The 12,758-nt window shown below is 41.4% G+C and overlaps 1 protein-coding gene across 2 annotated transcripts; it reads right to left on the bottom strand.

Moving 5' to 3' along the window:
* Positions 1–797: 797 nt before the first annotated feature.
* LOC108938101 (mothers against decapentaplegic homolog 2-like) lies at positions 798–10,975 on the bottom strand. 2 transcript variants are annotated; one of them, XM_018758421.2, is made up of 11 exons: positions 10,389–10,975; positions 8,570–8,951; positions 7,107–7,196; positions 5,644–5,837; positions 5,385–5,519; positions 4,953–5,027; positions 4,482–4,535; positions 3,895–4,107; positions 3,119–3,256; positions 2,417–2,561; positions 799–1,742 (listed from the first exon to the last, which is right to left on the bottom strand). In XM_018758421.2, exons 2-11 carry the CDS (start codon positions 8,806–8,808, stop codon positions 1,619–1,621), a joined length of 1,407 nt encoding a protein of 468 aa, XP_018613937.1. In that variant the 5' UTR covers positions 8,809–8,951; positions 10,389–10,975; the 3' UTR covers positions 799–1,618. The 2 variants fall into 2 exon arrangements, with proteins under 2 accessions (XP_018613939.1, XP_018613937.1); XM_018758423.2 differs by lacking the exons at positions 7,107–7,196; positions 10,389–10,975 and having other exon boundaries at positions 798–1,742; positions 8,570–10,361.
* Between the last annotated feature and the right edge of the window lie 1,783 nt (positions 10,976–12,758).

The raw sequence follows: 12,758 nt of genomic DNA, 5'->3' as shown, positions 1-12,758 counted from the left end.
GGTTCAACGTCCACTCTATTTGGTAACCTTTCCTAAGTCGACGGCTAGGAGAACAGTCTAGCTTTGTCTAGGTGGTCACTGCTTTACAAGGATTACCATGAGGTCACATCATTGTGTTCTCCAGATCTAAGCTAATTAGTTGCACTTACAAAGAACAAATCGCTAGTGCAATACCAATCAACAGAACAATGGAAAGGGAGGAAGGTCGGAGGTACATTAAAATGTAAAGAATGAGACCATTCAGTCAGTTGTACGAGTCAAACATACAGGTGCATATCACGAAAGACTGTCTCACTTCTCCATCCCAATGCACGCTGAGGGAACTCCGACAACAGTCGGACCTCTGACGTTATATGTCTTTCTAGTTAAGGTCAAAGAAAAAAAAAAAGTTCTCAAATTGCTAAACAGAAATTATAGAGCCAAATACATCATGTGATACTTGAATAAAAGAGACGGGGGGGGACATCCTCATACAAAAAAGCTCAGGCCAAAAGCATTTAAGGTCTAGTTGCAAAACACTTTATTGCACCTTTTTCCTTAAAAATAAAAACTTATTTTCTTTCCCCAATATCATGGGCAGTGGGTTCACTAAGGCAAAAAGCTTCAATTGGAAATACTCTTTAAACTTAGAATTGGGAATGATTGTTTTGTAGCTTAAGAAGCTCTGTTCCTTTAAAAATTGGTCATAGTTTTTAAAAAATACTAAATTTTAATAAAAAGTGAGCTACTGAGATCTTAAATATTCATATATATAAAAATACATGAGAATAAAAAAGTAGGTAGAAGTAAAAGAAAAATTTAAACATTGACAGTGTTGGATGAAGTTCACCAATACCATAAGCCATCCTTCATATTTAATCTGGAGACCTGGGCATCAGACAGTGGTGATAGGAGTCATGGGAAACATCCTCATTGCCAAGGGAAGTCTGTCTCAGAATGAAGCAGGGACGAGACTGGGTCGAGCCCGCTATCTGGGCTTGTCGTTTACAGAACACTCAGTGCCATGAGTGCTGAGGGAGAAGCAGTCAGTCCAAATCAGGCTTGTCAATTCTGAGCCACGTTTCACTATGCAACATTCCCACCTGTTCTCAAATAAGTGCGCCTGTCTAAATCCACACACACCTCTTTGGGAAAAAATGGTAATGTTCAACGAGGGAAACTTTAAAAATGTGGGTGAAAAAGAGGTGCCTGTCATCTTGCGGTTTCATAAAAATAAAGTTAAGAATATCAGACATTCTTTTAACTTAGCATTAGCTCCTCTTCCTTAAAAATCTGAACACTGTCAGAAAAAAAAAAAAAAAAAACCATTTGGTCTTGCTGACAAAAAGCTGAACCCGAACAACATAAAAGGCTTAACAGCCCCCATAGTGAAGTGTCCTGTAATACTGAGGAGTAGATGTGTCCTTGCCTTAGCCTTGAGAGAATAAACTGGTACATCAGTATACATTTGGACCGCCCAAACACCTAATACCTACAGTTCAGAGAGTCTTAAACAAGGTGCGTAAAGTTGATTGGTCAGCAAGTGCCACAGATTGAACAGTGACTTTTTTTGGGTGTGAGGCCAGGGGGGTTTTCTCTTCTGAGACTGCTGCAGGCAACTTGTTTCCATGGGAGGAGATTATGACATACTAGAGCAGCGTACGGATGGCGAGCCCATCTGAGTCAGAACTTTGTCCAGCCACTGTAGAGGTCCATTAAGGTGCAGTTCAATCCAACAGGGGGTACTGGTCACAGTCTGCCGTCTGAGTGGAGAAACCAGCAGAGTTTAACACCTTGCAAAGTACAAATCCCTAGCTTCAAAGTTTTCAGGATTTAAAAAGAATACCTGCCATTGGTGGTATTACATAAAATGTTTTCCCCACCTATCTTTTCTGATATAGCCAAACAGACTTATCTGCATTACTTCATCCTTTAAAAATTCCAGTAGGGAACAAATTAGTGTTTCCCAGAAAACATTCTTCCCAGAAGTAAAATTATTTGGTAACCAGAAGTCAAACTTCTGAACTACAATTTAGCTTAATTTTAACTTCATTTGGCAGAGAAATATATCGAACTTCTCAATATGGACAAACTGAAGCCAACCAGCAAATAGCTACCAGTGGACACAATCCCTGTCCTCATGGAGAATTAAGTACTAGGTTACTATTAAACTAATAGTTACTTTTCAGTTAACTCAGAAGGTAAACTGAACAATAGGTGAATCCATTACCTTAAATGACTAAGCAAACACTTAAGAATGGAGTATGTAAATAGTTTTAACTGGCACTATCTAAAACAGTTCAAAAATAAGGCTTGCTTAAAGAATTCTAGAACACTATAAATGTAAACCAAATTTAAGCTCCAATGTGTGGCTGGATCAGCAATTTGATCTGTTGTACTAAGCAAACATTGTGATCCACCCCTGGAGGACCCTCACCTGTACTCAGCCCCCCAGCCTTTGACAAAACTCATACGGATGGTGCACATCCTGGTAAGCTGATACACTGCCTCAAAGCCCTGGTTCACCGACTGGGCCAACAGGGCAGCAAACTCCTGGTTATTGAAGATCTTTAGGTTACAGCCTGAGGAGGAGAAGTGGAAAAAGGGGCTGAACTGGCTTTCTTTGCAAGCTTAACCGTTAATTATACAGATGCATTAATCCAGACTTCTACCAAATTACAGACCTGAATGCGTTTGTTTGGACACTATGGATTGTATTGAAACCCCTAATCTGACATTAAACGGCAGGATGCAGGGTGGCTACCTAATCATTTCACAGTCAAAATCCCAACCTGCTGATTTATCAAGCAGGTTTTGTTATTGAATATTTTAGCAGGCTGATGAATGACTGCTGTTCAGCAAAGTGAACATAAGAGCCCCGAAAGAACAAGACCTGGGCACCACTACAGCTAAACTAGCCAAGTGCTGCTACACCACAGCAAATCAGGGCATCCCAGCAAAAAAAAATATGCTGTACTATGTTGTAGTGTTGTCCACTGTACCAATTTGTTCATAGAATTCAAGGCTAATAATCTTACTCTTAGCTGAAAGAGCAACTGAAGCGCTTAAGGTATTAAGCTTTTGAGGGTTATAATACTTGGTAGTTAGAAGGAGCAGCAGCAGCTTCAACCACTCTTACCTGGGGGGATTTTGCAGACAGTTGCTGGGTGCCAGCCATAGCGCTGGTTACAGTTGGGGCTCTGAACGAAGATGGCGCTGTCACTGAGGCACTCAGCAAACACTTCCCCACCAATGTAGTAGAGCCTGACACCTCTCCCTATTGGGACACAAAGGCAACCTGTCACTCCTGGGTTAGGAAGAGCCGGGAAAATCTGTCTTCCATGTGAAGAGATTGGCTAGTTTACCCTTAAGAATTTATTCAAAAATACCTGCTCCTTGGGTTACAAAAAGAAGTTATGTATTTAAAAAGAAAAGTTTTTAAATATTTTTGTAGTGAAAGGAGCAACTTATGTTTGTGTAGGCTGTCAAATGTCAGTTAAACCCTTACAGTACTGGAGAGTAGGAAGTTAGCATAATGCATGCCTCAGTCAGTTTGTAGAGAACATATTTCAAGTCATTTTATACCAATTCTACAACTCAAAATAACTTCCCCAGTATTTCTAAATTTTAGCTATATCAAATTTTTTACAAAGTCTAATCTACAATCAAATCAATGTCTGTACTAAGCTTTTTTTGCAACTTAATTGTCATAATTTTTAGAATTGCAAACAAAAGCAACAAGACTTCTAGTCCCAAATGTATTTGTAAATTAAGGAGCCAATATACTCCAATTGCTCAAGGAACAGTTTTTTCCCCCCTCTCTCCATAAACACCACCTTTGCAAACGTAAACAGTATGGAAGAGAACAGTCAAGACGAACTATACTTTTTGGCCAAGTATGTATCGCTGGCCTACCTATGTGTCTCCGGGTCATTTCTACGGTGGCGTTGCGGTTCACATTGGAGAGCAGGCCCAGGCAGAAGCGCTCTGAGTTGGAGGGGTCTGTGAAGCCATCCACAGTCAGTGAAGGCTGTGAAGCATGGAAGGTCTCACCAACACGCTGATTAAGCTCATAGTAGGCGATGGAGCACCAGAAGGCTGGCTCCGAGTAGGTCACCGGCTGAAGGTCTGATTAGGGTGAGAGATGCAATAGACAGCAGGTCTCCTAAGTCTATGCAAACAGAGGCAAGTTTCAAGAATGATCCCTATGATCTAGCAACATAATATAAATATGTACAATATGGGCTTTGCAGTCATATGTAAATAAGCAATTTCAAGCAGCAATTGCCATTTGCAACATTAGTAATGATGTCTTGGCTATATTTTAAAATTAATTTAATGGTACCTTGATTAAAAAAATACTATTAATTCTTTGAAAAACCAGAAAAATTTCTGGGCGATTCAAAACATTTGAACACTGGTGTACATAGCTAAAAAGTTAATTACAACAAAAAAATATCTGGTGAAAAACCTTTATGCTGCAAACAGCTTTGTCCTCTTACCAAGACTGTGATTGATAGGTGAAAGTGTAGTTGGGGACAGTTCCGCAGGAGAACCTGTACAAAAAAAAAAAATCATGTTCAGTTACCAAAAAGCTAAGTAATTTTAAAATACATGCTCAGTTATACAAGAATTTCACATAACAGCCAATCTGAAAGTCTCATTCTCCTTTATGACACTGTACACAGGCTCGACACCTTAGGGTTCCAGCATCCACTGAACTATGACAGTTCTTTCTCCTTTCCAAAATGCTTCCTGTTCATCTTATTTCATCAACGCACTTTGCTGAAAAAGCCATTAACTAAACATCAACATACCCAACTATCCTCAAATATTTAGGATGCATTCCTGAGTAATCAATATATTTGTAATAAAACTCCAATATTTAAAGCTGAAAGGGTTAAAATACAGAATTTCTGCTATACTTGGTATAGGATGTGAGGAGCTTTTATGACCGCCAAGTTGAACAGTACCTGTGTCCATGTTGTGGTTTATCTGTTGATCACTAGTTTCCCCATCCTCACTGATGTAGCCAGGGGGTGGGGTTTCTACAGAGAGAGAAACATTATCACCTTGCAACTGACTGCACAGACACTCACTATACTTTGCACATATCATTTCTCTCCATAAGGATCCCACTGTGCAGTCCACAGATATCCTCCCTATGCAACTTCACAAAGTCCACACTGAAATGAAGTGTTACCCCGTACGACTGAAAATGTCCCATCATGCAGACATACCAAGTCATCACTTTGCCGATAATTTAAAGCCACTTGCTTAGTCTGTTGAACTATAAACCGAGCCTCTTCATAGCAGTATTAGCAGAAGCAGTGTACCTCTTAAGGCCAAGGAAACATTTAACAAGCTGTAACAGTAATAGTAGTAGTAATGGGCAGTGGTCGCACCTGGTACATAGTTGTTTGGGGGCTCAATCCCAGTATGGAAGCTGGTATTCTCAGGTATAGAGTGAGTGTAATCATCCAATGGCGGCAGCTCCGTCAAGATCTCCGAGTGTCTAGGCACCAGAACAGGTGGCAGGACTGGGGGCAGTGAGACAGACCTCTCAGGGCAGGGTATTCAACTTATCACTTGTCAAAGTTTTTCCACCAGTGCCCACTCGCCACATCCCACCACCCTCCATCTTTAGCAATACTGCACCAGTACCTGGTGTCTCCACCCTCTGGTAGTGGTAGGGGTTGACGCACACCTCATCCTTTTTGAGGTGGAAGGCATACTGGCAGGACTCACTGGCACGCAACTCATGGTGGCTGTGCAGGTCAGGCCAGCGCCACAGACGGCAGTAGATGACGTGGGGCAGGCCCTTTCTGTGGGACACCTGCAGTCTCCCATCCAGGGACCTGGCACAGAGGAGGCGAGGAAGGAAAGCAAGAGAAATAGGGAGAGGAGGAGACGGGAGAAACAGGGTGCAACAGAAGCATAAAGAAAGAGGGAAGTAGAACAGAGGGTAGAAGGAAAGGTAAAGCAACAAAGGATTTATGTAGACATAATGGGGAAAGAAGGGACATGAGAATACGTTACATACAACAGTCAATTAAGACCCAGATAAACATACCAAAACATTTCAGACTGCCAAACTGTGATGATCCATTCCAACAAGCCTCTACCACACCTCAGCTAAATTTTAATAAAAAGTATGTACAGCTGTTCATAAATTTGAGATCAGAAAAAGGCTATAATAAAGCCTATGCCGGCCAAAGGCAAATCAAATGTTGTTATATACGTTTCAAATTGGTATGATTACATTAAGTCATGATCCTATTGAATTTCCTCGCAATTTGCAATATGTGAAGTAATACCACAATGATTAACAATTAGCTACCGTGCCTAATATAATCCTCAATATTAGCAACTTCTACTTAGACACTAACACACATTCTAGACTCAGAACCTAAACTTCTGTAAGATATTTTACTTTGAACTATTAGCTTAAGTAACATATTATCCATGCTTACCCATTTTCATCCTGCTTAACCTGCAACATTGCTAGGTGCCACTAACTAATTACTGGTTGTTACTATGAATACAAACCACCCGCCAAAAAAAATGTAAACATCCTGAGATGAGATACTGTAGTATTTTGTAGACAATACATAAAAGCATAGCCATACCACATAACTACTGGTTCTGCATATTAGAAGACTTTCATCCAAGGCAAAAATATTTTATCATGGTATAAAGTGGAAATTGTCATAAAATTCAGGATTGATACAGGACTGAATTAATTTTGTGTAATTTAAAAAAAAATAAAATAAAAAAAAAAAAGCTTTCCAATGCAAAATTGCAACTTGGCTACAGGATCTGACTAGTATGTTACCAATGGAAAAAGTAAGGCGATACAAGTACAAGTTGTGATTTGCAGCAGTTTAGAGACCTGAAGTCAAGCTTTAACATACTATGACCAAAACCTAAATTCGTCTTTCACCCTAGCTCCAAAATGCATTGTTTAAAAACTATAAGATTCATTCTGCATGCAGTGAATACAGAAACAGTAAATTAAGAAGTGGTACACTAATAAAGTATTCCTGTGTAGTTTGCATGGATCCAGTTTCCATAGGCAAACATACTTCAATAGCTTCCCCATGAAAGCCCCGTTTGAGGATAGTCACCTGGTTTGGTCTGTGTAGCTGAAAGGGCCTGGGGTATCCCACTGCTCTATGGTATTGGATGTACTCAGCCCCCACATTTCAGAGCAATTGCTGTGCACAGGACATCAAAACACAAACAAAACAAAAGAAAACAAAATGATAAACATGGGGCATGGACCAATCAGAAATACAAAAATGGGATTCAAGCTCAGAGAAAGGACTCTCTTACTGGAGGGAGCTCTGTCGGTTTGTGAGATTTGCGTCTCACTTCGACTCACTTTCCTCAAATAAGGGAGTTCCTTTAAATGAATGATGAAAAACATGCACAAAGATGGAAAATGAGGGCGGGGGACAGTTGTGCAAGTTCCGCTGAAGGATCAAACTCAATTTCAGTAGTTCTAGTATAACTCAAACACTCTTTGTATAATTTCGACAAGAGTTTTCTGATTTTTCCCTTAAAGAGCACTCTGATGAGCCACAGTGGAGACATCCAAGTCAGGGACCAAAATATTTATAATACAGAAATCAAACAAAGAACTACCGATGTACAGTTTTTGTCAGAGAGTTACATTAGAACAACTGAAAATGGTGCCTTCTGGGCTCTTGCTAGGAAAAAAATGAAATGGTAAACAATACAAAGGGCTTTATTGATTCTAAATGCCATGGTTATAAGTTAACAAAAACACGATGAATAAGGAACAAAAAGGGGGAGGAAAAAAAAAAAAAAAAAAAACCACTGAATTTCATACTACTGAGGTGACAAGTAATGAATGAGGTCCTGTCCCTTTTGTAGCTTAGGTAAGATCAAGGCTTTTGGCACCACCTCTGAAATGGGACCATATCTAAAAATAACTTGGCCACCAGATTACATGATTACCCCTGACATACCATTCCAATAGCAGAATGTAGCTATAGCAATTAATAAAACTGAAAATTTACTTTTACATTAATCTGCTATTAAAAATAACTTGACAGCCACATAGACTGTCCTGGAATCAATACTAATCTTATGTAAAATCCTGAATTTAAAATGTGGTCTATTTTATATGAATTACTGAATTATGGATTTATACTGAAGTGTTTCCATGTGCAAGTATGACTTGCTCACAAACTGGTTACCCCCAGGCTGCATCAATAAGGCACACAGAGGTTAGCAAATGCCACTTAATGGCAATTTCAGATTAAATTCAGAGCAGTATGAGAACTTCTGCATTAATGTTCTGAAATACCAAAAAGGTTTCACACATAAGCTACTAGATTTAAAAAAAAAAATTAAAAGCTTCCAAGGGTCTACTGTAATTCAGTCCCACGTACACTAACAATTTCAAACAAAGATGAAGCTCCACACACTAACAGCACCAAGCTTACATGTTGCTGCAGCCCAGCACACCAACAGCACCAAACTCAGACACAGTTGCAGCCAAACACTACCAGCGTCAAGCTTAGATGTAGTGGCAGCACCAAACGCAGGTGTAGCAACTTACCTGGGGATGGTGACACACTTTGTGTTGGAGTTCTGTGTGGTGATGGCTTTCTCCAATTCATCCAGCTGGCCGGTCTTCTTCAGCTTCTTCACCAGACTCTTCACAGCCTTCTCACACCACTTCTCCTCCTGGCCATTCTGATCTCCTCCTCCGGCACCTCCCCCAGAGCCACTTGCAGACTTTTTCCAGCCCAGCAACCGTTTCACCACCGGTGGGGTGAAAGGCAGGATGGAGGACATAGTGGTGCCACGTGCAGGATACACACGCAAGCACTCCCTCACTCACACAAACACAAGCAGTGGGCAGGTGATCCTTATGAATGGATGGATGGTGTGCCTTGCAAATATAAAAAGTGACGACAGAGGTAGGTGCAGCTGAACACCTAAGCGGAAAGAAAAGAAATTACTACTTTTTCTTGGTAGCCTGCAGAGGCGTTAGTAAACACAGAACACAAAAGCTAAAGAAAATCGAAGTTTTTACAACCTTCATAAAGTTAAATGCCTCTAATCTGGAGGCAAACTTCCTTGGACTGGGAAAAGGCAAACTTGGAAAATACTCTGGCAGAATATAGGCTCACTCTTCAATTAAAACTAGTCCGTTCAGATAAAAAAGTAAGTAATTATGGGGCAACAACTCACACGGCAGCGAAGCATCCCAGCACCACTATCAAGACAAAATGCTTCAGCACAACATCAGACTAATGCCACTGTTGACTGGAAGTGAACACAATTAAATGCCTTCACCAGACAGAAAAATTACTTTAAAAGCAAGTCAGATGTGGGCAGACTCTTCCCAGAGAAGAGCAATCAAGGTTGCCAGTTCCACTTGACAACAGGCAGTTGTCACGCAAATAACTTTTTCATAAACGTACACGACATAATGGGACGCTTCCTGATGGAACAAAAATAACACAGCAAATTGTACAGTTTTCCGGTTCTGTTTGAGGGGCCCAGTTAGGTAGGTGAACCGCGAGGGCCAGGGGGGCATCCAAGGAACCAAGATCAGGAAATCAACTGTACGGTCAAATGCACTCAAAGGAAGTTTAAAACATTCACCAGGGCCACCCTCCAATGCTTCCATGTACAGAAGTTCACTTTTGTGCACAAATCCTGTCATTTATCGCGAGGATATTTAACCCCTGCGACTCCCTCAACATCATGATTACAACTACGGATCGGGGAACTGGTTTTGGACTCAATCTGCCCACTTTTTAGGTGGAAGTTTTTCTGGAAATTATCGGGTCACTTGCTTTAATAATAAAAAAAAAAAAAAAATTGACCTGTCCACATTAAAAAAAGAAGAAAAAAAACCACAAAAAAAAATCAAAAGTGTGGAGTGAGTAGTGTTGTTGTCGACGATGCGTGACCAAGAAGGTTTCTGCCTGTTGGCAAACCGCACATAGCAGCTGTACTGGAGGAGCAAACTTCACTCGGGTTAGGAACAGAAGGCACACCCACCACCTATATTTTCAGTTCTCGCCAAGTCTTAAACTTATTCCTCCCCATAACTGATTCACCAGAATATTATTAATATATAACCGCCCTCGTCGCCTCACGAACACTCCACTCCGCAGTCTCACGGCACGAGGGAACAGACAGCACAGCACCAGCAGCAGCCTTCGAAAAAACTAATCAACCCGCAATATTTCTGAACAACAAAACAGCACTCCGGCGTGTTCGCGAAATTAAAAACGCTCAGTCATATGATTAGTTTCCATACAGCCTCCGGTGAGTGCTTCTGGAGGCCGACTGCCAGCGCGGAGACAACACACACACGGACACACTACTACTACAGTACTGAGAGCCCGGCGAATACTCACCGAAGCGGGGTGTTATGGGAAATAGCTGAGGAGCTAATGGAGAGGGCGTCCCGTGCGGCCGAATTCACTTAAAACTCCCTTCACTCACTATAGCTGTCCGATTCCGGATGACGGGGCTACACGATCCCGCAACAACAACGGGACAATGAGCGGCCCTCCGAAACCCCACGCTGTCCCGATTCATACGGTGTCGAAGGCGTACGTGACCGTCCTGTCGCGATGAGGCGACTCGGTGACGGTCGCCGGAACTCACGCGACCCTGTGTCTTCTCTTCAGGACAACGAAGGGGTAAAAAAATTAAATACAGACGAAGCCTAAATACGCTAGCAGCATGTTTAGCTACGTAAAAAACGCCTCGAAAAATCCGCCCTCTCCGTAAATAACACCTCCGGACTCTGCACAACACTGTGCGAAAATGATAACACAATAGAGGCTCATACAGAACTTCGGCATTAATATTCGATTAATAATTTCAGGGGAAAAAAAAAAAACAAAACAAAAAGTGTATGTATGGTTATATATCTTTTTTTCCCTGAGTCGCCTATGAGAATCTCAGTCAAACGGCCTAGTTACACAGTCTCAATCTGTTTTTAGAACGCCCTCTTCCGGTAGTTCGTCCCGCCCTTTTGCATAGGATTGGTACATAATCGGTGACCTCAAATGTCTTTCTGACTCGGAATTGGTCAGTCGCTGATGTCATTCAAACGTATTTGCCCAAATACACCGTGTTTTTTTTTCTACGCGTGGCTGTTGTGAGTGAATTATTGAAATCATATTTTCATACTTTCGATTATTTTGTTTTCAGTCTTATTTCTCCAGTTAAAATTACATCAACCTCGCTAGTCCTGTAAATAGTGGAATTACTAAACAGGAAAATACTGAGCACTTCAGGATGAGTACTCAGTGGTACTACAGTTGGAGATGGGACTCGAACCTGCGCTCTTGACTTGGATCCAAAAGCAGCGCTAACCATTACGCTACTAGCTGTAGCGCAAATGTAAAGCAAAACTTTTAATTTTTTTACATATGGAAATTAGAATTATTTTAGAAATTAAAATTAAAGACAGAAATAGACCAAATGCTGGGATGGACTGGCGTCCCGTCCAGGTTGTGTCCCCCTCAGCCTTGCACCCAGTGTCCAGTGTGGATGGATGGATGGATGGATGGATGGATGGATAAACAAACTATGTCCAGCTGAGATGATATTTTAATTCACTGCTGTACCAAATATATCTAGTTTTACTAAATTCCACATAAGTCCTGTCTTTGCTAGATATGACACCTAGAGCAATATTCTGAGATAGCTCAATGAAGGGATCAATGAAGTCCAAGTGAATAGGTTCACTGGAAGCCAACAAAACTTTTGCCTCCTGAGATATTCATTTATAACACCCAACTCCAGGGACAATTGCTAGCATAGTGGTTAGTGCTGCTGCCTTTCAACCTAGAAGTTCATACCTATAACACCCTTGAGAAAAGCACTTACCCTAAAATTGCTCCAGTAAAAATTACCCAGCTGTATTAATGGGTAGATAACTGTAAGTTGCTTTTGAGAAAAAGCATCCGCTAAGTAAGTAAATGTACTTTAAATTGCATTTCACACATTATTAATTCACGAATTCACAGATCCTACTTCTGAGGCACATACAGAACGTATCAGTCCAGGATCCCCAGCCATCACAAATTTACACTTCAAACTTATAGGTGTCTAGTAGCCTTCTGTGTGTGACTGCCCTTATTTAGCTGCTTCATCCCTTTTGTATTTCAGTCAGATGTTTCCCCCATACAGCACTGAAATTCATTACACAGGAATCAGGTGTTTCTAACACACTACCTGAAAGGGTTCTGAAAACCTACACTTTCAAATATGTAAAGCAACCTGAGTCAGCTAACAGTGTTTGCAGTGAGTCACTGACCAACTGCAAAATGTACTATAGTTAAGAAAAAGTGCAAAATTATTTAATGTGCCTACCCGGCAACACAGGGCGTAAGGCCAGAGGGGGAGGGGACACACCCAGGACGGGACGCCAAGCGGTTCAGAAAATGTGTGTGTGTGTGTGTGTGTGTGTGTATTTAATGTGCAAAGAAAACTCAAAATCATAATGATACAGGAACAGTTGCATTACAAAAGAGGAACAAACACACACACACACACACACACTGAAGCCCCTTGTCCCAAGCAGGGTCACGGCAAACGGGAGCCTAACCCGGCAACACAGGTGCAAGGCTGGAAGGGGAGGGGACACACCCAGAATGGAGCGCCAGTCCGTCGCAAGGCACCCCAAGTGGGACTCGAACCCCAGACCCACCGGAGAGCAGGACCCAGTCAAACCCGCTGTGCCACTGCACCCCAGGAAAGAGGAACAATAG

The sequence above is a fragment of the Scleropages formosus genome, chromosome 17, assembly GCF_900964775.1.
Source record: "Scleropages formosus chromosome 17, fSclFor1.1, whole genome shotgun sequence".
Classification (NCBI taxonomy): Eukaryota; Metazoa; Chordata; class Actinopteri; order Osteoglossiformes; family Osteoglossidae; genus Scleropages; species Scleropages formosus.
This window is presented reverse-complemented; position numbering and strand designations above follow the sequence as displayed.

Coding starts and splice junctions, on each gene's coding strand:
- LOC108938101 (XM_018758421.2), bottom strand. CDS start 8,808: ATGTCCTCCATCCTGCCTTTCACCCCACCGGTGGTGAAACGGTTGCTG. Junction 4,108..4,481: donor ACCTATCAATCACAGTCTTG/GTAAGAGGACAA, acceptor CACCCTAATCAG/ACCTTCAGCCGGTGACCTAC. Junction 1,743..2,416: donor GGCTGGGGGGCTGAGTACAG/GTGAGGGTCCTC, acceptor TTCTCCACTCAG/ACGGCAGACTGTGACCAGTA.